This window comes from Pelobates fuscus, chromosome 5 (genome assembly GCF_036172605.1).
Source record: "Pelobates fuscus isolate aPelFus1 chromosome 5, aPelFus1.pri, whole genome shotgun sequence".
NCBI lineage: Eukaryota > Metazoa > Chordata > Amphibia > Anura > Pelobatidae > Pelobates > Pelobates fuscus.
Genome location: NC_086321.1, coordinates 55160236 through 55184347, shown reverse-complemented (window position 1 = coordinate 55184347; position 24112 = coordinate 55160236). Strand labels below are relative to the sequence as shown.

The window sequence follows — 24112 nt, the reverse complement described above, 5'->3', positions numbered from 1 at the left end:
CCCTTAAACACACTGACCCCATAAACACACTGACCCCATACACACACTGACCCCATACACACACTGACCCCATAAACACACTGACCCCATAAACACACTGACCCCATAAACACACTGACCCCATAAACACACTGACCCCATAAACACACTGACCCCATAAACACACTGACCCCATACACACACTGACCCCTTAAAAACACTGACCCCATACACACACTGACCCCATACACACACTGACCCCATAATCACACACTGACCCCATACACACACTCTCCCCATACACACACTGACCCCTTAAAAACACTGACCCCATAAACACACTGACCCCATACACACACTGACCCCATAATCACACACTGACCCCATAATCACACACTGACCCCATAATCACACTGACCCCATAAACACACTGACCCCATACACACACTGACCCCATACACACACTGACCCCATAATCACACTGACCCCATACACACACTGACCCCATACACACACTGACCCCATAGACACACTGACCCCATACACACACTGACCCCATAAACACACTGACCCCATACACACACTGACCCCATACACACACTGACCCCATAATCACACACTGACCCCATAATCACACTGACCCCATACACACACTGACCCCATACACACACACTGACCCCATAAACACACTGACCCCATACACACACGTCCCCATAATCACACTGACCCCATACACACACTGACCCCATACACACACTGACCCCATACACACACGTCCCCATAATCACACTGTCCCCATACACACACGTCCCCATAATCACACTGTCCCCATAAACACACTGACCCCATAAACACACTGACCCCATAAACACACTGACCCCATAAACACACTGACCCCATAAACACACTGACCCCATAAACACACTGACCCCATAAACACACTGACCCCATACACACACTGACCCCATACACACACTGACCCCACAAACACACACTGACCCCATAAACACACACTGACCCCATAAACACACTGTCCCCATAAACACACTGACCCCTTAAAAACACTGACCCCATACACACACTGCCCCACAAACACACACTGTCCCCATACACACACTGACCCCATAAACACACTGTCCCCATACACACACTGACCCCATAAACACACTGACCCCATAAACACACTGACCCCATACACACACTGTCCCCATACACACACTGTCCCCATACACACACTGTCCCCATACACACACTGACCCCATACACACACTGCCCCCATACACACACTGTCCCCATACACACACTGTCCCCATACACACACTGTCCCCATACACACACTGTCCCCATACACACACTGTCCCCATACACACACTGCCCCCATACACACACTGTCCCCATACACACACTGTCCCCATACACACACTGCCCCCATACACACACTGCCCCACAAACACTGTCCCCATACACACACTGCACACCCATATACACACTGCACACCCATACACACACTCCACACACACACACACACAGACACATACAGTGCCGTACACACACTGCTGCCCCCCCATACACGCATTGCCCCACACACACGACCCCCCGCATACACACACTGCCCCACACATACATACAGTGCCTCCCCATACATACAGTGCTCCCCATACACACACTGCCCCACAGACATACAGTGCCCCCCATACACACACTGCCACCCTCACACACACTGCCCCACACATACACTGCCCCCTAACACACACACTGCAACCCTGAAATACACTGCCGCCCTTACGCACTCACACACACTTTACCGCTCACACACACACTGCACCTTTCACACACACCACTTCTCTTATGCCCTATATCCCAGCAGACCCCAGGTAAGTTGTCAAACTGTTCTTAAACGGTATGACTACTTACTCTGGGGTGGGATCCTGGCACTACTGGCACCATAACTACTACACTGAGCTGTAGTGGTTATTGTGCCATGATTATTTATTTAAATAATCTACAAGTGCCCCTCCCGAGATCAGGCTCTGGATCCGCCACTGCTATGGGGAGCGATCAGCGCCTCCATGCAGAATGTGCAGCACTGGACTAGGAAGCATCTCTAGTGGCCGTCTGAGTGACTGTCACTAGAGATGTGCCTAGGCAGCAATGTAGACACTGCCTTTTCTCTGAAAAGGTAGCATTTAGAGTGCTCAACCTACAGGAACAGGCTATAGACACCAGAACCACTACATTAAGCTGTAGAAATTCTGGTGACTATAGTGTCAATTTAATATGACGTCTTCCTCTCACCGGTCGACTCTGAGTTACAGGGAGAGCAGGAGACAAGTGGAGATGCATTTTGTTTGTGTCTTTCTTCCCCAATCCCTTTTCATGTGTCTCTTAGCCCCAGCCCCATTGTCTCTTTCTCCCAGCCCTTCTGAATCTCTTTCCCAGCACCTCTATGTGCATCTTTCCCCACAGCTCCTCTGTGTGTCTCATTCTCCCCTTTCCCAGCCCGTCTGTGTGTCTCTTGTTCGTCTTCATCAGCTCCTCTGTGTGTCTCCTGTTCCCCTTTCCCAACCCCTCTGTCTCTTTCTCCCCACACACCTCCGGGTGTCTTTACACTCCCCAGCCCTTCCATGTGTCTCATTCCACCCTCTCCAGTCTTCCATGTGTCTCAGTAGCCCCCACATGTGTCACATTAGCCTCCAGCCCTCCATGTGCCCTATTAGCTCTCCCTCTGCCCATATAGCCCCCCAGCCCTCCATGTGTCCCACTAGCCCTCCCTCCCAGCACTCCATGTGTTCCTATAGCACCTTCCCAGCCCTCCATGTGTTCCAATGCCCCCTCCCAGCCCTGTATGTCTCAGTAGCACCCCCTCTGTGTCCCATAAGCCCTCCCTCCCAGTCCTCCATGTGTCCCAATAGGCTCCCTCCCAGCCCCCACGTGTCCAAATAGGTACCATCCTAGCCCTCATGTGTCCCACTAGCCATCCCTCCCAGCCTCCATGTGTCCCATTAGCCCCCCAGCCCTCCATGTGTTCCTATAGAACCCTCCTCCCAACCCTCCATGCGTCCCATTAGTTCTACCCATGTGTCCCTCTACCCCCCCTGCTCTCACTGTGTCCCATTAGATTCCCACCAGCTCTACCTGTGTCCCATTAGTTCCCCCCAGCTCCCCCTGTCCCATTAGTTCCCCCCCAGCTCTCCCTGTGTCCCATTATTTCCCCCCCAGCTCGCCCTGTCTCCTATTAGTTCCCCCCAAGCTCTCCCTGTGTCCCATTAGTTCCCCCCCAGCTCCCCGTCTCCCATTAGTTCCCCCCTCAGCTCCCCCGTGTCCCATTAGTTCCCCCCCAAGTTCCCCCTGTGTCCCATTAGTTCCCCCCCAGCTCCCCTGTCTCCTATTAGTTCCTCCCAAGCTCTCCCTGTGTCCCATTAGTTCCCCCCCAGCTCCCCCTGTGTCCCATTAGTTCCCCCCCCAGCTCCCCCTGTGTCCCATTATTCCCCCCCCCCAGCTCCCCGTGTCCCATTAGTTCCCCCCCAGCTCCCCGTCTCCTATTAGTTCCCCCCAAGCTCTCCCTGTGTCCCATTAGTTCCCCCCCCCCAGCTCCCCCTGTCTCCCATTAGTTCCCCCCCAAGCTCTCGTTGTGTCTCTCATTAGTTGCATTAGTCCACCCCCCAACAATTAATTAAAATCCTAGACATATATATGGGATGTAACAACACACATCTATTTTGACTTATTTTTCTTTAGTTGCAAATTATGTAAAATAATTAAAGAAAATAAAGAAAACATTGTCACCCCCATTTGTAGAGAAAGAACACAATTTCTGTGGTTAAAAAACAATATAAAAAAATAGGTGTAGGAAAAATACTGAGACAAAGTAGACCCTTTCAGTGTATTTACGGGACAGCATAATTCCAACACGGTCAGCATATCTTTTTGAAATACTCAATTTTCAGGGGGGTGACAGTGTCGCCTCACCTTTTTCCTTCTCTTCCTCTCAGGATCTGCTTTTTTTTTTTTTTTTATTCTGATCTATTTCAGAATTCTTTTTTATTCTATTTCTTATTTTTAAAAATGTAAGCTAAAGTAAGAATTACTTTGTCTTGTGTATTTTTCCACACACTCCTTGACAAAGGACTCCACTTCCTTTGTTAGCTTGACAAGCTTGTCTTATACTCCACCATTTCTCAAGATTATTTCGTACTGATTATTCTGCAAACCAATAGAATTATTATTCATTTTAATGAACCTTACACACCGTAGTAAGGTACTGAAAAAAAAAAATGGGTAAACCTGCAGAAATATTCTTACATTTATTCTCTCTGAATCTGGGGTACTAATATAGATAATAGAATTGCAGAATAGCGACTTTTACCCAAAGAAAGAATATATTCACATGAGGTAATGATTTTTTAGGCCCTCTCTCAGGTGCTCTCTCTAGTTGGTGTAGGACAGCTTGCTAGCATTCTTTAAAATATAATAAAATAAATTTAATGGCAGAAAATGGTGCCTGTGAAGTTTCTTAACACTGTGTAATATATTTCATATATTTTTTTCCATCGCCAAGAAACCACTAGACATACTGGAATGATAGCGTTATATTAGCAGTCCAGCCCAGGAAATGCAGCACTGATAAATTATACATTTATGGGAAGCATCACAACATCGAGAATAACACAAGTTTAGTCATCACTGATGTAGAACAACCCACCGTACACCTGGATATAGGATTATTAGATTACCTTTTACCTTTGTGAGGTAGCAAGTGGCTGGCAAAGGTTCATGGGAGCTGTAGTTTGATAACCGCTGGAGGTTCAGCAATTACATATGTCCGATTTAAAATGAAGCCGAATCACGTGACCAAAAAAGTAAATGGGAAAATAAAGATGAATATTTAATGATAAGCAGGAACAAATTTATGTTGTCCAAAGCAGTAAAATACATTCAATTTTAATGTTGTTTCTCCATTTTTCCCCATTTCAACAAATTTCTAATTCCACAGAATATCCTCAAAAGACAAATATTTAACCAATGTGCTGTCATTACCCAAGCGGTAAAAGAGTTAATAATGATTAAACATGCTTTAACAGGTTCCATTTCCGCGTATAGAATATGTATGGAGAGCGATCATGACTCCTGTTTGTCTGAAAGCTTTTCCTGCAAACACTGCTGTGCTAGGCATCTATTTTAATTTTATATACATACATACAGAGAGAAAATAAAATAAATATTCCCTAGTATTTAGGAAATGTACCCACACAAAAAAATTCAACATCAATGCCCAGTCACGCCATCTCTACACAATCACTGGAAAAATATTACATTTGTTTGCAAACTGATAACAAGATTAAAAAATACATTTCATTACACGGAAGAAATAGTAAAAACTTTAATTGAAAATATACTTAACAGAAATACATACATTAAATAACAGGTGTTGCAATCAGATGCATTTTTTTTTGTTGCCATAAAAAAACAAAACAAAATAAAACCTATAATGTGAAAGAGATTAGGAAGCATTATAGCTACAGAGTGCTGTGCATAGACTAGGGGTAGTCGTGATGTTCTACCAGTCTGTAGAAAAGGGTATTGATGTTCTGCCGCACCCTGGGGGGGGCTACTGTTGGCTATTCCTTACATAGACCTTTATGTATGCAGTGATGAAATGATATACGGGATTCTATAAACCAGTTTTAAGAGAACAGGGTTATTCAATAAAATTTGAATTAAAAGTGAATTCAATGTACATTTCAAATTTAAGACCAGAGTAGTTCTTCCAGCTTGACTAATTTGACCTTATATATGAAATTCACTTTGAATTCTCACTTTGGTTAATAACCCTGCAAATGTTTGTTTTAACCAATATACTAGTTGGAACAGAAGCAGGTATTCTATAAATATGGAAACATTGATTTGTTCAAAGAGTCAATATTCTATATGGGGTGCCTTTACGGAGTCAGACAACAGAGGCTGGGTTAAGACAACATTGTGCATTGCTAGTCACCTGCAAAAACGGCAATGTGCAATCTAAACCTATATTCACCTATATTGTTGAAACCAGGAAAAAAAAGTTAAAATAGTCTTTGAGCTGGCAAAGCATCATGGCAGATGTAGTTATAAGACAGTGGGGTTGTACCGAAGGACTTGAAGCTTGATTTTGTTTAGCAATTTACTTTTTAAAGTGGGTCAAATGAAAAATAGTAAAAAAGCATGGTATTCACAAACAGTAGACACAACTGAAATCGTGATGTGCAAGCAGATTACTCTATTAACATGTTATCATACATATGAACGATTCATAAGTCATGATAGAAGAACAATCACAATAATGTATCTCGTTTTCTTAACTCTGCAAATTCTCTCCGACTAAGATTTTTGTCCTATACACCTTCTATGAAGAAGACAGTGATCAAATAAAAGATTTTATAACGTGCAGCCAAATAGACTTCTCCTCTGTTTCAAAAGCAAGCAATACCCCCACTGATTTAGAGTACTGCTCCCATGTAAAATCAGCACGGGGTGTGTGTAATCTGTCCCGAAGATCAAAGTAATTATATATATATATATATATATATATAGGAATAGGTTGTAGCCCGTAGCACTCACGGTCTTTCTAAAATTCTTTCTTTATTATTTCAAGTTAAAAACGACCAACGTTTCAGTCCAAACACTTGACGTTGTTCAGGATCCTGAAGAAAGTCCAGTGTTTGGACTGAAACGTTGGTCGTTTTTAACTTGAAATAATAAAGAAAGAATTTTAGAAAGAACGTGAGTGCTATTGACTACAAACTATTCTTGGTGCAAGAACTTTTACTATTATATATATGCATACACACACACATATATATATATATATATATATATATATACACAGTGAAATAAATCGGCCCTTTGTCGAGGTGCTCTGTGAATATCTGCAAAGTATTGTTTTATATGTTTGACGGAGGTTTCGTCTGGCAAATCTCAGTTTGCCCCGATGGGAACTTTATAGATAAGCACTGCAAAATGTAAATTAAACAAAGACTGCATAATTTATTCATTTATTTAGAAGGTATTTGACCAGGAATCATGCATATGACAAACAGGCTTACTTTAAATTTGAGTTATAAAAGTCACCAGTAACGCTATTTAACCCTTAATTTAAACCTTATTAATGGCAGTTTTAAATGAATACAAGACAATGCTATATATATTATTTGGAGATTTTTAGTATCTACACTACAGGGTTATTTACTAAAATGGGAATTCAAAGTGAATTTACAATTTAAGGCCAGAGTAGTCGCACTGAAAGAATAGCTAAATAAAATAATTTTGAGTTTAAATTTGAAATTCACTTTGAATTCTCACTTCAGTGAATAACTCTGCCTGTCTCAAATCCCCCAACACAAATTCCATTTATCTAGCTAGAATGATTAAATAAGTGCAATATTTGAAAGGAGTAAGTGTTCTACCAAAAAAAAAAAAAAAAAAAGCATAGGCATATTTTGTAAGGTACTGGTGATGAAAAAGTCAATAAAGACCCAACGAAGACAGAAGTGTAAAAGGGCAAATATTTGATTTGGGATTTTTTCTTTTTACCATTGAGATGATGTTAACAATTAGTGTTTAAAAGAAGAAATGATTTAGATTTTAATGTTGTGCTACTCTTTCCCCGACACGTCATTATACAGAGCACATTTATTGTTATGGTACACTCTCAGTGTAGAAAGGCATACATCAATAATTTTTGTGAATGGTCTACAAGCTGCCTTGTGGCTTCCAACTGCCAGTTAAAGACAAACTAGAAACATACAATTAAATGTCCCAATGACAGGAATATTTATATAATCAGCACGAGGTATCAAAGGTTAGAAGCTATGAGCCCCGGTGACAGATACCTTGTAGTAGGCAACACAGACATTTATCTGGGCAGTTGGTATTTCTGGTAGCCCAGTGGAGCTGGGTAATGGAGCAGGGTAGACACAGTTGGCAAGGACCTCTTAATTAGTAATAATAGAACCCAGAATCCTGTGCTATGCTCCGGGTATTACAAGATACAGCTTTTGAATCCCACCACTACACTACACATTAGTTTATTATTTACTCCACTGTCCACCAGAAGTGCCAAATTTCGGGAAGTTCCTCCACATTCAAAGCAAATATTTAATGGAAAGGTATTTGAGCAATTTGTTGGACGACATTTATTTAACCAGTCTTTTGTGCTTACAATTCATCAAGAAAATGTGTTTATTAAAAGAGTACTATGTAAATACGAACACACAAGATACATTGTTCTTTAATTCCAGTAAATGCCTCTTATTGATGTAGGTAAGCTCTGTGACCAGTAGCCTAAGAGGCTCATTCAGTAAACAGAGAATGGAAAATCAAACAGAATAAAATTTAGGTAAAAATAACCAATTTGGAGAAATTTTCCAATTATGTTCTAACAACTTGGCTTTTTTTTTAGCCTGAATTTCATAATTCTATTTTCAATGCATCAGTATCCAGTGTTTAGTGAATACATCTTTGCATGGCCAATTGGCTGCTGGGTCATTGATTTGTTTTAGAAGCAAGGTGGTGTCCCAAAGATCTAGGTCATTCTGTGCTTTCTAAACATTGCTCCTCTCAAAGCTGTGAATTTTTTATTACAAATTTAAAAAAAAAAAAAAAACACCCTCATTTTTAAATGCCAATATCTTTCTAAATCATTTTTTTTTTCTGCTGACACATGATAATACATCTTTGGTGAGCAGTAAGAACACTTCTATTTTGTAGGAAAGTTGCAAGCTGAAAGTGCTACTTTTGTTCTTCAAATGCATTAAAAGAGATCAGTATATATGTTTATATATATTTATATATTTACACACATATAATGACACAAACATAGCCTTTAAGGAGAGAACGCTATTTAGAAATATGTCTACTGTACTGTCAGTCAAAGTCACAGCTTTAATCAATCAAGTGAAAACCAAATACAAGATACCCATATAATGTTTAAATCACTTTCATCACTTTTAAAGAGATATACCATATGACCCCTTTACATGAAACCTAAAACATATTGCCTTATTTAGCATCATAAAATAAGGAAACCGCCTAGAGCAGGAGAACATAATGTTAAAACTGAAGACTTTAGATTGATTGTGGTGCAAACATAGCCATGTCATATAAAAATATATAGTATGGTTTGTGTACACCCTTAGAATATAACTTGTTGCATTAAGCACAAGAGTTTCTGGGATGTCCCATAGTTCTCTGCTCAGAATTGTTCAGTGGTGGAGGACGCCAAAATGCAGGATGTTACGCTCCACTTCCAAGCAGTGAAGCCATTAAGTCAGATGCGGTAAAAGTAACAGAGCTTGGATTCCTTGTCAGCCAGAGTCCATGGTGAAAAGCTGGATGTCCTGAGGGCTCCAGTGAAGTCCTACTGCAGAATTATAGACTAAAGACCAGACATATGGTATGAAAAATTCCTCCGGCTGTTCTTCTTCCACGTATTTAAACTTCAGTTCAGGGAATTTCTAGAAGAGAATAAATTACATTTATCACTGAATGCCAATCAGATTTGCACTAATGTTTTCATTTAAGCAATTTCATTCAAACAACAATGGGACAGACATCCAGAATCTGAAGCACCAAGTAAATTCTTCATAGGCAAAAATCATTTGTTTTTATACAGCAATGCTCCTCAAATATGTTCCCAATACAGATATATGATGAATGTTAATTGTTCTATTTTACTATTTTGCCAGAACAAGACCAGTGGAAGTTTACCTGTCAAGAGATGCATCTTCTCACTCAGAATGGCTGTGGTTTGCCTCTAGAGAGCTGCACATTGTAACGTGGTATGGCTAGGGTTTGCCTATAGAGAGCTGCACATTGTAACGTGGTACGGCTAGGGTTTGCCTATAGAGAGCTGCACATTGTAACGTGGTACGGCTAGGGTTTGCCTAGAGAGCCGCACATTCTTACTTGTTAAAGCTGCACTCTACAGCTTGTATAGCTCTGTAGTAAAATTTGAGTACAAATCTATACCCAATGAATGAGAGAAAAGAACTGAGCTACTGGGTATACAGATCTCCTACTGCCTGGATCTCAGCTCACCGTCTCCTACACAAGTAAAATTAACCTAATGGGAGAACATACAAAGAATTAGTGACCGGTCTTACAAGTCTCCAAAATATATTTATGTATAAGTATAATTAAAACTCTAAAAGGAGAGGGACATTAGATTTCTTGACCGTAACATTGAAAATGTACTTATTCAAGTATGGAGACTGAAAGAAAGCCACTTGTTTCCCTGAGCTTATCTGGACCTCAGGAAATACTATAAAGGAAAGAATACATCTGAAAAGAAAAAGAGAGAGAGAAAGGACCCGGCCAGGACAGTTACATCTTGCTATAGTGAGATTTCATTTGAACCCTGTCCAATATTCTGGGCACTACCTTAAACAGCTCACCTGATGCTAGCTGTAGCCGAACACAGAGCCATATGATCACAGTAAGAATTCCAGATAATAGAAAATTGCTGTTACTCTCAGACATATTTAATAGGAACAATGGGTGAAACCTATTGAAGTCTGCAAAGGCTGATGATACAGGGAATAAGTAAAACCATTGTGTAGTATGAAAGAAATCCATTCAATGAGAGAGGCTTGGCAGAATTGGTTAATGTGTGATGATTGCTATAATGGGTTATAGTATACACATTTTACCACCTACACCACAAGCACTAGAAGTAATTCAATGCTCTCATGATGAAAAACTCCCTTTCAAGACAATGAGGCTATTGGAAAACTGGAGAATGATTGGCCTCTTTGTACAATATTGCTTTGTCCACCGAGATGCAACAAACATGAAAGGAAAGAGCTTCCATGTAACATCATGTATCTACTTCCCCTGAGACCAAAATAAAGTGGGAGGTTTTCCAATTACAAATAAAAATTTACCGATTTCATAGAATGTATGCAGTATGATTATGGAACTTAGCATGTAAGCAACTCTGATATTACATGGTAAAATAAAAAAACAAAACAAAAAAAAAGGCTAGACTATAAACCAGGTATGGGTATTTGTGGAACTGTAGCTGTAAGTCCAACTATCATTATCTTCGGACAGCTAGAGAATCCCCTAATAGAGACTGGAAGCCTGTAAATACAAATCACACACACACAACAATATTTAGCCAAGAAACTAAAAAATGAGAGAAAAAAAAAAAAGAAGAAGAGGGAGATGGACACTTTGGCTTTGACAGTATACTTCCTGCAAATTCCAGCTTGGGATCCTGTTCTAGAGACGTGAAGAGGTATGGTTACACTGCCACAGTGATGTGGATTTAGCCGCAGTCAAAATTTAAGCTCACCTCATGCTTGCTGTCAAACGACAGAAACTAATAACTTTTGATCACAGGCAGGTTTGAAAAAGTAGTTGCAGAATGAAAGGCTCTTTTAACCCCGTGCCAATCCACTAAGCCAGAGATCTGTAAACTGTAAAGTTAGAAAGCCTCACAAGTCCTCAGGAGCAGCTTGAAGTGGTTGGCAAGTGAAGGATGGCAGTGTCCATCTCGGTTTTACAAGGCAGGAGTGGAGCTGGGCTGCAGCTCAGAGATCACTACACAGAAAGATGGACGCAATGTCTTATAGAACAAACACATAAACCACTGCAATTCTGCATAGAATGTAGCATATTACACGGTTATTGTACATACGGGTAAAGCAGGGAAACATGCAATCAGTTACAGAATTTTAATACTGCACTTGTGAAAAGAAGAAATGCTGAATTTCCTTGTATGTAGGATTCACTGTTACAGCGGAGTTCTTTCTGGTGGGAGATCCGTAAGAGTTTAAAACACTCAGTGCAGATTCTTTTGGACCAGTTTAGCTGGTGAGTGGAGAGTACCTACCCTATATAACAGGTTTACATCAAGTAAAGCTGCCAGGCCTAAAACAAATAAACTTGTAAGTCTAAATGTCCGTCGGTAATAGACGGTGCTGTGATTTACAGGATGGAACCATCGCAAAACAACTAAAACACAGATTTATCAGTTTACAACTTGGTTTAGATTAGAGAATTTAAGTTAAAGACCTCTAACACTAAATTTTATTTCACCAATAGTTAGAGAGAGTGTCTGTCATTGTCATATGAATTATACTTTGATTTTGATCTACAGATAAAACGATGAAAAAAATAAATGGCATAACTGCCGTGTTAATGTCTGCAACGAGATTCCTTAACCTGCAAATGGAGTGCAACTCTCATCACCCAGACACCGCTGAGACTGGCTATACTTGGCTATACTTTTGAGTCACTTTCTGAGATAGGGTTTCACCTAGTCACTCTTGTGCTGAATTTAAGTTGTTGAAGGGATGTGCATAACCCCTGGATGATCCCTTCCATGGCCATACAATACATGTTTCTATATGTCACAAAACATGCCATGAGAACAGCCTCGATGTCTGCTTCTTCTAATTGTTGCTTAAGTCAACAGAACTCCGGATAAAAGCCACATTGCTGTAATCGCTGGAGGAGATAATAGATGGCCCATTTTATTATTTATAAGGATGTGGGCTAGGACTAATAATAAACTGCCACTCTGCAACATGATTACAACAAGGATGACAATGTTTGCGAACTCCCTGTGCCATGAATAATGGAGAGAAATCTTATCTTGTGTATTGCGCGCTGTCACTGTTTCCTTCAGCTCGGCCAGCCGTCTGTTGCTACTGGAATTTGGATCTATCTGGTGTCTTTGTTTCCCACTTACTATCGGTGACACTTGTATTTTTACTTGCCACATGAATTCTGCTCTGGAGGAATAGGAAAAAAACAAACCACTGAGCCATGTGCCTCGCTGCAAGCACTGTGGCAATTAGTTTAGAGGGAGATGTTTAATTAATGGGCGTTATCGTTGATAAACTACATGAACTGGGAATAAATCCAGAGAGCGCCAAAGGAACAATGAAGGGAGAGAGGTGCGTAGATGTAGTGCTTATGTCAGATATAAACCCACAGACAGACGAAACTCTGACAATAGCTATGGTAAGATGGGAGTCACAAGTGCTGTGAAGTTATTGGCTGAAGGTGAGAATTGAGGTTAAGGATTATGGATTGGTGTGAGGTGTATTCTATATGGATCAATGCCAACTACAAATCTGTCACAGACTACTAGAAAGGAAATAATTTGAGACCTTAGTAGTATATCTACATAACTTATTGTATTAAATAAACAACCCCTCACACCCACCAACAAAGGCAATGTAACCTGTCAACAGAAATTATTTAGAAAAGGAAAAAAGAACAAGCACAATAAAAACGGGGTTTAACATCATAAAAAGTAAAAAAAAAAAAAAAAAAAAAAAAAAGGGGCGTTAAGAATTACAGGCAGATATACATGGTATGGGTTGGTTTGTTTGTCCACATAAAGTAAATCCTCTTCTGGGATTTCTGGCCAACACAAGCTAAATGAGCCTTGAAACAGCTGAAGAGATACACAGCTATAATGAGAGAGATCAAACATCTAGAGTGTCCTGAATCCTACGGCACAGTCCTGATTTGCTTTTTCTTTGACGTTTCAGTTCTGATGAAACAAAAGAGAAGTCCTTAAAACAGTGCTGTGTGAATGTGTCATTAAAGGTGCCTGGCAACCCTGCTTCATTCCAACATGCGTCCATTTTGGATTTTATTATTTTTCATGTGACAAAATGTAAATTGACCTTTTCACTTCTTTTCTGACATTTCCTATACATTCTAAATTTGTTTGTCATTAAAGAGCTGTATTTGTTATGCTTTTTGAATAATAAAAAAAAATATAATAGCATTTTTTTTTTTTAGCTCTTAGGTGGACCATGCTATATGTGTCATACAAAAATGCTCATATCTTTGAAGACCTATCCACATGCTGCAGTATGTAGAGACAGGATCATGCTGGGGTATGATTTTTAAGAGCAGAGATAGAGAACATGGTCAAGTTGGGGGGAAAGATGGCTGAATGTGAGAATTCAGCAGGGGACCCAGAACTTGGAAATGGACTGCATCTCCCAATATACAGTCAAAAAAAAATAAACACAAGCACTCTAGCATCTTAATCCATTAAAGACCAACACCTTATTTAAAACTGGTCTTTAAAGATATTATATTGAAGCAGAATATCCAATTAATTTAACAAGGGCAGCCAAGATCTGTAAATGCTAGACAATGCTAAATAACATGGACATTTTGTGATGGTGTAGGGTCTTAAGGTGTTAGTTCGTGATGACGTCAAGAAATAGCACTGGTCCTTAAAGTGTTAAAAAAAAATAATGCATCAAAGCTCAGTTCAGATTCAAAAATTGCTGTTCGCCAATGGTCTCAATCCAACCTGACGTGACCGGAGTTTGAACTCACAACCATAATTGCTGCTGAAGGAGCTTCTTCCAAGCATGGATACAAGGAGATGAATATTTATACAGCCAACAAATGTGTGTTTTGTTTTTTTTCTTTTATGCAACATATTTTTGTGCGACAATAAAATATTTTTCCATTAAGAATGCAGTGTGATCAAATGGTAAAAGATCAAATAAAGTTTATAAATTCCATAAAATGTGTTCTCTCTGGCTTTGGGGTAGATTTTTCTTTGCAGGCAGCAGAGGGGGCTCTTTATTCTATCCGATTTATTCCTCTATTCTCCTACAGTCTTTACATCCTATTCTTATTTATGCTCCATTCCAAATAAGGATTACAATCCCATAGGTCCTTAAACTGGTAACCACTTTGGGACAGCCCATTCACTCACCGTATAGAAATGGTAAAGTTTCAACAAGCATCTTCATGGTGCCAGAAAACCTTGTCTAACCCCTGGGCCCAACATGGCTGCTCTGGTTTATCAAGCTATGTTCTATAACTTTTAATTCTCTCTCTATTCCTTCTAACTCTGTCTCTCCTGTGGTAACGGTTTTCTTCTCTTACATGGAAAATATGACTTATGTTATGATTCATTACTGATATTTTGATAAAAGTTTTAAATTAAAGATTTGATGAGGAAAAATAGTAATCTTTAGCTGAATGAAGCAGTTCTGGTCTATAAATTATGCCCCTGCTGTCTCACTGCCTAATTCTCAGCCATTTCGGAGTTCAATCTCTTTTGATTCTGTCCATGCACCCCTAGTTACATCTCTGCTGGTTGTGACACACATGAAAAAAAATGTTCTCAGTGTAAATCAGATCTCATAGAAATTAAACTGTAATCACACACAGGAAGCTCCTGTAGGCTTTAGCAAGACATTAACAGAGGAGGAGATAAGACATTCTAAATTAAACAGCCTTTGCAATAAAGGAAGTTTAAACATCAGATCTCTCATTACAGGAAGTGCTTAATACGGCTGAGTAAATCACATGGATGAAGGTGTGTCTAGGGCTGCATAAACAAAGTTATTTAATTCCCAAATGGCAGAGAATTGAGCAGTGAAAATGCAGGGGCATGATCTATACACCAAAACACCTCTATTGAGTTAAACATTTTTAATGCCTACAGTATCCCTTTAAAGATTTTATGAAAAAAAAACTAAAGTTTATTTTCAGGTTGCAAGACGACATAATATGCAACTAAAGTGAAATTGGGTGAATATTTAAGCCAATCATTGTAAAAGGTTCAATAATTAGTAATATACACATTAACCAATGACTGGTGTAATAATTACCTGATGTTGGCCTCAAATTCATTTTTAGAATATCTTGGTGTCTTTCTAAAAATATTTTGGGACAAGTATTAGCCTGAAAGTCTTGTGTTATTTTCTTATGTGATTGTTTAAAAGTTGACCCTGCCTGTATTCTGTTTTGTCACACTCCTTGGGGTGAGTCTGAAGGGAGAATTGCTTGTCAAAATCCAGAGAAGAGATACAAAAAAAAAAAAAAAAATCTCTCTTGTCGTGCAGACGAAACAGAACATTGCGTGAGCTAAAAGCAGAAGTATAAGTCAGTGGTTTGAGCAAGAGTACAAAAAAACGAGACAGGCCAAATACTTTGCAGACTGTCTGCTGTTCCAATCACATGACTTTATCAGAAACCACAGGAAGTCCTTGGAACAGATGTAAAGCTAGAATAAACCTACCGCAAACAGCCAGGCAAGCTCTACTTCTCACTGTACAAGTGATGGCAATTGCTAAATCAGAAAAGGTACAAACAGATTATATATATATATATAAAAAAAAAATTGACATAATCCAAAGCACACACTCTGCAGTTAAAATGCTCACAAGGCAAGCACAGCGAAGGAAGCCTGCGGAGGGAAAGTGTGATGATATATAATGCGGCAGCTCGGCCAATCCCCATCTGCACAGTGTTAAACATAGCTCATCCTTACATATAATAAAGCCCATTCAGTGCCAAAGGATCAGCAAAGCCATGCAAACGATGGGGTTTAACTGAAACCTCACATTACAACAGTACATATTTTCTCTATTACTATACTGTATGTCTGGCTTCTATGCGCCTACTCACCGTGACTGGCCTCTTTCTGTTTCATTATTTTCTCCTATCTTTCTCATTCCTACATCATGTCGAGAACACACGGTCACAGCACAGATCAAGGGGCTGTCTAAATGTTTATGGCACCAACAGCCAGACAATACTGCACAAATACCAGCTTCATGGGGTATGTTGAGGTTATTTACTAAGAATTCAAAGGAAATTTAACATTTAAAGTGAAAGTAGCCAAACGAAAAACATAGCTGATTTTTTCCAGTTTGGCTATTTTGATCTTAAATTTGAAATTCACTTTGAATTTTGAAAAACCACATATATCTATAATTTTGTATAAACCATTTATACCCAGGACTCTGCACAAAGATTAGTCATTTAGTACTTTAAGGCTCACACAGAAAAATATCCTCTACTGCTTTATTTTCTACTTGCTGCCTGAGTGTGATTCTAGTGATTCTAGGATTCTAGAATCAAAACCTGCTACATGGTAATACACTAGTGAACAGAGTTAGTTTTAAACTTGAATATCTACCACTCTAATGTTAGGAGCAAAATGTGTGCAGCAATTTGGGGGAAGTGGGGTATATTGGAAGTGCTTTAGATAACAGCACCATGTAGGAATTGTTGGACAAATCAGTCCTCCGCTGCATCTCTGCAAAAAATGTAAACACTTTATACTACCTCAATAAGTGATATACAACACACAATATAGTAACTTACTGCACTTTCCCCAAATGCTCAAAAACACCTGTGGATGTTTATCCCACACCTTAACATATAATATACACACATTGCTTTCATCCCTTATTTTTGTATACTCGCTATGCTCTTACCAGGATTTAATTTAACACCTTTTATTTTTAACACTAGTACTATTTTATTTGTCCCCCACATTTTACCGTTGGACCCACCAATATTGGGTTACTTTAAAGTAGTGGTGGACTTAACAAGATATGGCCATATGGTGGAACCAAATCCCCATATTTATTCTAAGATAGGCATTTTATTAGCCTTCTTTGTTTTATATTTTTTGTAGTCTGAGTGCGCCGCAACTATTTATTCTCTCATTTAAATAATCAGGACCACAGGAAAAAAAAATGGAGAAGCAATAGTGCATATTGGCAAATAGGGTTAGATAGGTAATGGTAATTTTTACACTCATGAAAGTAGAGTCGGTTTAGACACTGGACTCTAATGTAGGGAGCAGTAGGATTATTTGTATGATTACCTTCCAAAGAACGCAACATCTACTTGATCCAAGGTGTAAAAACAATATTTATTAATAAAATAAAAATAGAATAGTACAAATAGATGCAACATAAATGTTTGCTATAAAAGAGTCCAATAAATCCAAAATGCATTTCACTGTATCACTTCTTGAGTTGGAATAATCCTTGCTCTTCTTTTTTTGTTTAACCCTTGTAAACGGCTTGATCGTGCTCTTTTTCAACTTCCAGTCCACCCCTCATCTGTGTGTGGAACACATGCTGCGTACCACCGACGCTACATTACGCTTCGTGTTCGTTGCGTCATTTTCTGTTTGGCTGCAAGTACCAATGTTTAACCTGCGTTCCATCTACTCAACTGGGAAGACTCAGAGTACTACAGTGCTATAAAAAATATGCTATTTTGGAATGGATCTACACCGCTTCCTGTTATTTCTGCTAAAATTACAAATAAACGGCATATCCTTTGTGTGCTTTAAATTTGCTTAATTTTTATACATAGGCAGGTTTCTATGCTAAATCCTTCTTACCTATTTGACAGAAGCACCCAGATCTTCTCTATTATATCCTTTTTCAATGAATTGATCTTTAATTATATTAGATTGATTTGTTTATTCTGATACTTCAGTGCAGTTCCTTCTAATCCTAAGGAATTGTTTTTAGGGGCTCTTTTTTGAGAACTGTTTGCATCGATCGGTTTAAAGAAATTCTTTGTTTTTAAGCCCAGGTTTTTTATATAGATATTCAGATCCAAAAAGTTAATTTCTGAGAAGCGAAAAGTGGATGCTAGTACAATGCCTTAGTCATTATTCAGGTATTTCAAAATAGAACCCAAGTTTGCTTAATTGCAAAAAATATGTCTATGAAACGGCGATAGGACACAAAGATGGCACTCCAGGTGTGGCCTTGGAAGACATGAAATTCTTCCCAGTATGCCATAAATAAGTTGATATAGCTGATCGCGAACTTGGTAGCCATTGCCGTTCCACGTATTTGGATATAAAAAAAAAGTACCTAAACCAGAAATATTTGTTGGTAAGGATGAGGTAAATGCATTCCAGCTTTTACTTGAGTGCAACCTGTTATGTATATATAGATGAGCCTCATGCATATACAGTATTATTATATGTAGCTTTTCTTATCCTTGTAGAATCTGCATCAGTATATAACAGAAGAGGGATCAGGATTGTCCTTATTAATCCTACTGTCCCTACACTAGAGTCCAGTGTCTAAATAGGCTCTAATTTTGTCAGTGTGAAAATTACCATTACCAATCCCTATTTGACAATCTGTACAATCTGCACTATTGCTTCTCCATTTTTATAGCTCGTCAGCATGCCTTATTACATTTCTCTATAGAGAAGTATTTATTATTTGCTCCACCTACTTTTGTGTGTATTTTAGACACTGGACTCTAGTGTAGGAAGCAGTAGGAAAAAATGGAAGAGCACCCTGTTTCTGCTTTATCACATTAATCAAATCTAAATACAAAATAATACAGCTTGCTGGACTGCTTTATGCATGAAGCATATGTCCTATTTTTACATTTTAAAACAAACTAGTACAAAAATATCACTTTTAACTTGGAAATTAACTTGGCTACACCCCCCCTAGCTGTAAATCAGATATCTGGTCTTGTTCATTATTTTTGCTAAGCGAAGTGGAGTTAAACTAAAGAGGTAGTAATTGTTCCGAGCACCTGCCTTGCAAAGACTACTCATTGAGCTGCATTTGGAAGTCTGTGATTGGACAACCACAAAATCTGGGCGGCGTTAGAAGGAGAAGATCTTTCGCAAGCTGCTTTTAGTTATACCCCCTCCCAAAAAAATGCATAATTAATTGTATGCATGTCTTTATTGGAAGCTTATATAATAAAGTATTTTGGGGGGAGGGGCAGTGGTGTATCCCTTTAATATCTTTTGATTCTGATCTCAGTGGGACAATGAAAGATACAATTAAGTAAGTAGCTTTTAAGGTACAAAACTATATAGAAATGTTTTAATTCTATATTGTGTTGTTTCTTCTGCCCATCTATGGCTTCAACATAACTATGGAAACATAAAGGGGTTATACTTTGCCAGGGCTGTAGTGGGATTATTTGAAACGGGTAACAGTGAGGCAGGGCTGCCCATGCCCACAGAGCAAAAATCACTTTTATTTTCAATGGATAAGCTACCTCAAGTGGCTGATCTGGAGCATGTGTACACTGTGAATCTCTATGGGAATATTACAGTTCTATAGAAAGATATGGAACAAACACAATTTAGGCAATCATTTATGCAAAATTGAACAGTCAGTCTTGTATTGTAGGGGAATGATCCCATCCACGGATTCTGGAAATAACAAATCCTCACAGACATTCATTCTCCAAAAACACACTTCAGTGTTCTGTATCCCCTATATGACATGTTTTCTTTAACATTTGGGCTATGGCTCCTCTAGAAGTACGGAATAAACCTGTAATGATAGTTGACAGGTGAGGGGAGGATAGTGAATCGCACTGTCCATCTCCCTAGCCAGTCTCTCTGTGTACTAAAGGTTAGGGAGAAGGACTGAATTAATGGCAGTTGCGTGTGAGCACTAACCTCAGACAGGCCACAATATGCATGTCTCAAGTGTTGTTCCACAGTGCACATCGGCCACATTGTCCAGCATGAGAATAGATTAATGGATATCAAAAGTTCTGTCTCTATGTAAAGATATCTGAGTGTTTATCTCCATTCATAAAAGATATTGCTGTGTGGAAGGATAAGGTAAGGTTCCGTCATAAAGAAAAGTAAAAATAAATTGTATGGGAACTCATTCATGTTATTAACAGAAGAAAGGGAACCTTAAACTTGTTTCTTGGCTTTACTTGTGCATCTAAATTCTCTGCCAGACTTGTAAATAAAAAAATGATAACAATTGCTTAAAAACAGAGACAGACTTTCTGTCACCAAGCTTTAACTGTGTGATCAGAGCAGCCTAGGAAGTGGACCCTTATCTGTCTGAGTTCAGGACATGCTGACTAATACCCCTATTCAGCCTGCAGACCTCTGGCTCCACAATCCATATGCCCTGGGAAAGAAGGTGATAGCACTAAATAGGAGTTTAGAAGTTAACGCAGATGCCAGCAGACACAGCATGTCTGCTGGTTCTAGGCCGATAGCAACCCTATTTTAGTCCCAAATCAATGTTAGCTCCCGGGGACTATTGCAGGGTGGTATTGTGATATATACACGCAAAGCATATTTTAGTAAGTCTACAAATGCCAATTACATTTGAGTCTTAAAGAAAAAAAGTACTTTTATTTCTTTATTTTACTTCTCCACCCCCACCACCAAATATATTGTCTCTTTAATTTCATTACTTATATAGGAGCCAAAAACAACAGTTTGAGGATACAGACAATGAACAACAGCTCAATGAGCATGCCCTTCGCTGAGTTCCGGTGTTTTATAAACAAAATCTATAACCATCACTGTCCCAGTATGAGCGACCATGTTTGAGTCTGGCAAATAGTATGGATAGAAGGTTTTATTTTCCTGTTGTTACATTATATTGCTGTGTGCTGCTATCTCCCTTCTGATAGGGCAATAAAACCTCTAATCTATGTAATCAGCCTAATATAACAGGAGAATAAAAGTTGAACGGAGAGTAAACGCGACTGTCTACGACCCATCATTTCAGTGAGTGGAAACAAAATACTATTTGCCAGACTCAAACATGGCTGCTCGAACTGGGAGAGTATCAGACAGCCATACATTTTTAGGTCTATGGCAACGCAGACTTCAGAGTAACCAGTGCGCATGCCCCAGGTGCTCTATCAAAATTGTATGTCCGCCAGATTTCTATATCTGACGGATGTATTTGGCCAGCTCGGTGTCTTTGTGCATGCGTGTGTGTCATATATCTATACCTTAAAGATCAAGTTAGTAGGGGCAAACATTATATGTAAAGCTTGTAAACAAAGTATAGGGGTGCATAGGGGTATTAGGGACCACCCCTTCTTAGTTAATTATATATTTCTATACCTGACAGACGTGCTAGTGTACATCTGATCCCACGTCTCCGGAAGTGGCGCTGGATTAGTGGAATTGATGTAGTTATCGGAATCTCATGGGTATGGATTTTTGCGGCTCAGATCTTATATAGGTTTTATCTTACTACAAAGAGAACCCTAGCCTGTCGCATATCAGCCACAAGGACAGTCCAGATCCTAAATGCCGGCAATTCTCTTGAGTAGTTCTCATAAATGCTTGCTTCTGGCTATTTTGCATTCATTCCATTGCATTTATGCACTGATAAAATACAAAATTCCAAACTAAACACATGCTGACTTACTGGATTACGGAATGATCCTTAGGGAAAACAAGAAATCAGAGAGGAGCTGGTAGACCCACTACCCATTTTCTCCTCTCACATGCTGTTGTATGGCAGGAAAATAAAATAAATAGTAGGCAAGGGTTTTCTCCTAAGCCCCTTAACCCACTAATTACAGGAGGGAGGTTGAAAATCTGCGCTCACACCATCAAATATATGTACAGATAACGAGGAACTGGAATTCCTCATTATGAGGTTGGTCGGAGAGGGACAATGTTTTGGGTGCAAGGAATCCCCATTTTTTTTGGTCAAACTGCTCGAAAATAGATTGACAAAATAATCTCCATCCATAGCATCCTAGCGCTAAAACCACTATATTAAACTCAACTGGGTTATGGTGCATGGAACTGCTGGGGATCCATGATCAAGATGTAACAATTTAGGTGCAAAATGTTAAATGACACTAGAGGCTTCGAAAAGGCCATTTTTAATATTAGGGATTTATTTATAGAACTCATGTTTAGAATTACTTTTCCTTACTGCTTCTGAAAAATATAGATTTTTTTAACTTGTAAGATAAACGTCTACATTTCTATTATTATAAGAGACTGTGCAGTGGTAAATATTAATCAATACCTTATTGCAAATGAATACGTTGAATTGTAAGGTTTTAGACCAAAAGTAGGTTCTATAGTGGTTTCGGCACTTTGCCTCAAATCCGTTGCAGATCTGCTTTGATAAATATGATTAGTTATGTTTCTGGAAGATTATAGGCCAACCTATTTTGCCAAGTAGTACGTTATCACAAAATAACACAATACTATAATCAGGGATAGGCAACCTTCGGCACTCCAGATGTTGTGGACTACATCCCCCATAATGCTCTTACACCCATAATTCTGGCAAGGCATCATGGGAGGTGTAGTCCAAAACATCTGCAGTGCCGAAGGTTGCCTATGCCCGCACTATATAATAGTGAAAATGTATGAAACATCAATCACTGTTAACTTTGTAGTCCTAATGATATTTGCAACAAACAGCAGTGCAACTGTGTGTCATCTATAATGTCATCAGAATAGATTTCTAATGAACCATACAGCTCTGTGAGTCTGTACTGAGAAAAGGGTGGTATATGTTAATACTAGCGATCCTATTATATACCTTCTCAGAAAAATGTGAATATTCAGAAATGCTATTTTGTTTTTAAATTTAAGGAGGAAACAGCACTAAGCAGAACAATTCTCCAATCTATCTTCATCTCAATGAAGTGTCCTGGCTACAGTGGATCTGTTAGTTTAATTACTCAAGGTAAAACATTGCCATTTCCATGATGAGCTCTAATTAGAAGCATTGGATTGAATTGGATAGTCACTGGAAGAGGTCTCCTCCATGGCGTCATTGGAGAATCACTAGACCTAGAGACACTAAAGCGCTAGAACACAGGTTTCTATTCTTAAAGGGACAACATCGTCACCAGAACAACTACATATTAATATAGTTATTCTGGTGTGAGTATAATCATTACCCTTTAAAGGGGCTGAGGGTGGGGCAAGCCACCTTAATTGTGGTTTAAACACTATAGGGCAAGGAATACATGTTTCCTGACCCTATAGTGTTCTTTTAATATGCATTACGACTGCAAATTTTGTGAATAACCCATTGCTGCTAATATACGATTTACTATTCTGAAATGCAGAATTATAGTGGTTTATCATGTTGCTAGATTGTTTTGTTGTATGCACAGCTATCAGCTTGCATTGCAATGCAATAACCTGAGCGGGGAGGCGACTTGCTTATATTGTATCGATACATTATAATAAAGTGTCCAACTAAAAGACAGAATACCAGTACGTTTCAGTGGAAATAGCAGGCCCAACTATGAGCAAAGAACAATTTCTAAAATATGTTAACCATGAATGTGTAAGAAAATCTACAGTGACAAATCTATTCACTAAATTGAGAATTCAAAACAAATTTTAAATTTGCTTTCCTGGCACCATAACTTCATTTAAATTACGTTGTTATAAAGACCAACTGGCCCTTTAAATTTGAAATTCACTTTAAATTCTCGCGTGAGTGAATAACCCTGTGAGTGCGGTCTCCACTAACCTTTAACAAAACAGCATATGGAAGCTTTAATAAATGTTCATTGGGGAGGCTGAAAGCTTGGTTTTACTTAC

General features: G+C 39.0%; 1 protein-coding gene across 3 annotated transcripts in view; it reads right to left on the bottom strand.

The window, feature by feature from the left end:
* Positions 1 to 7475: 7475 nt before the first annotated feature.
* The window catches only part of DYM (dymeclin), a 337693-nt gene continuing 321056 nt past the window's right edge, over positions 7476 to 24112 (bottom strand). For 2 of the 3 annotated variants that reach the window (XM_063453857.1, XM_063453855.1), the window contains exon 17: positions 7679 to 9470. In XM_063453857.1, the coding sequence (XP_063309927.1) occupies positions 9321 to 9470 (150 nt within the window). In that variant the 3' untranslated portion in view covers positions 7679 to 9320. Of the gene's footprint in view, positions 9471 to 24112 lie in introns of all 3 variants that reach the window. The other variant, XM_063453858.1, reaches the window with a different exon arrangement.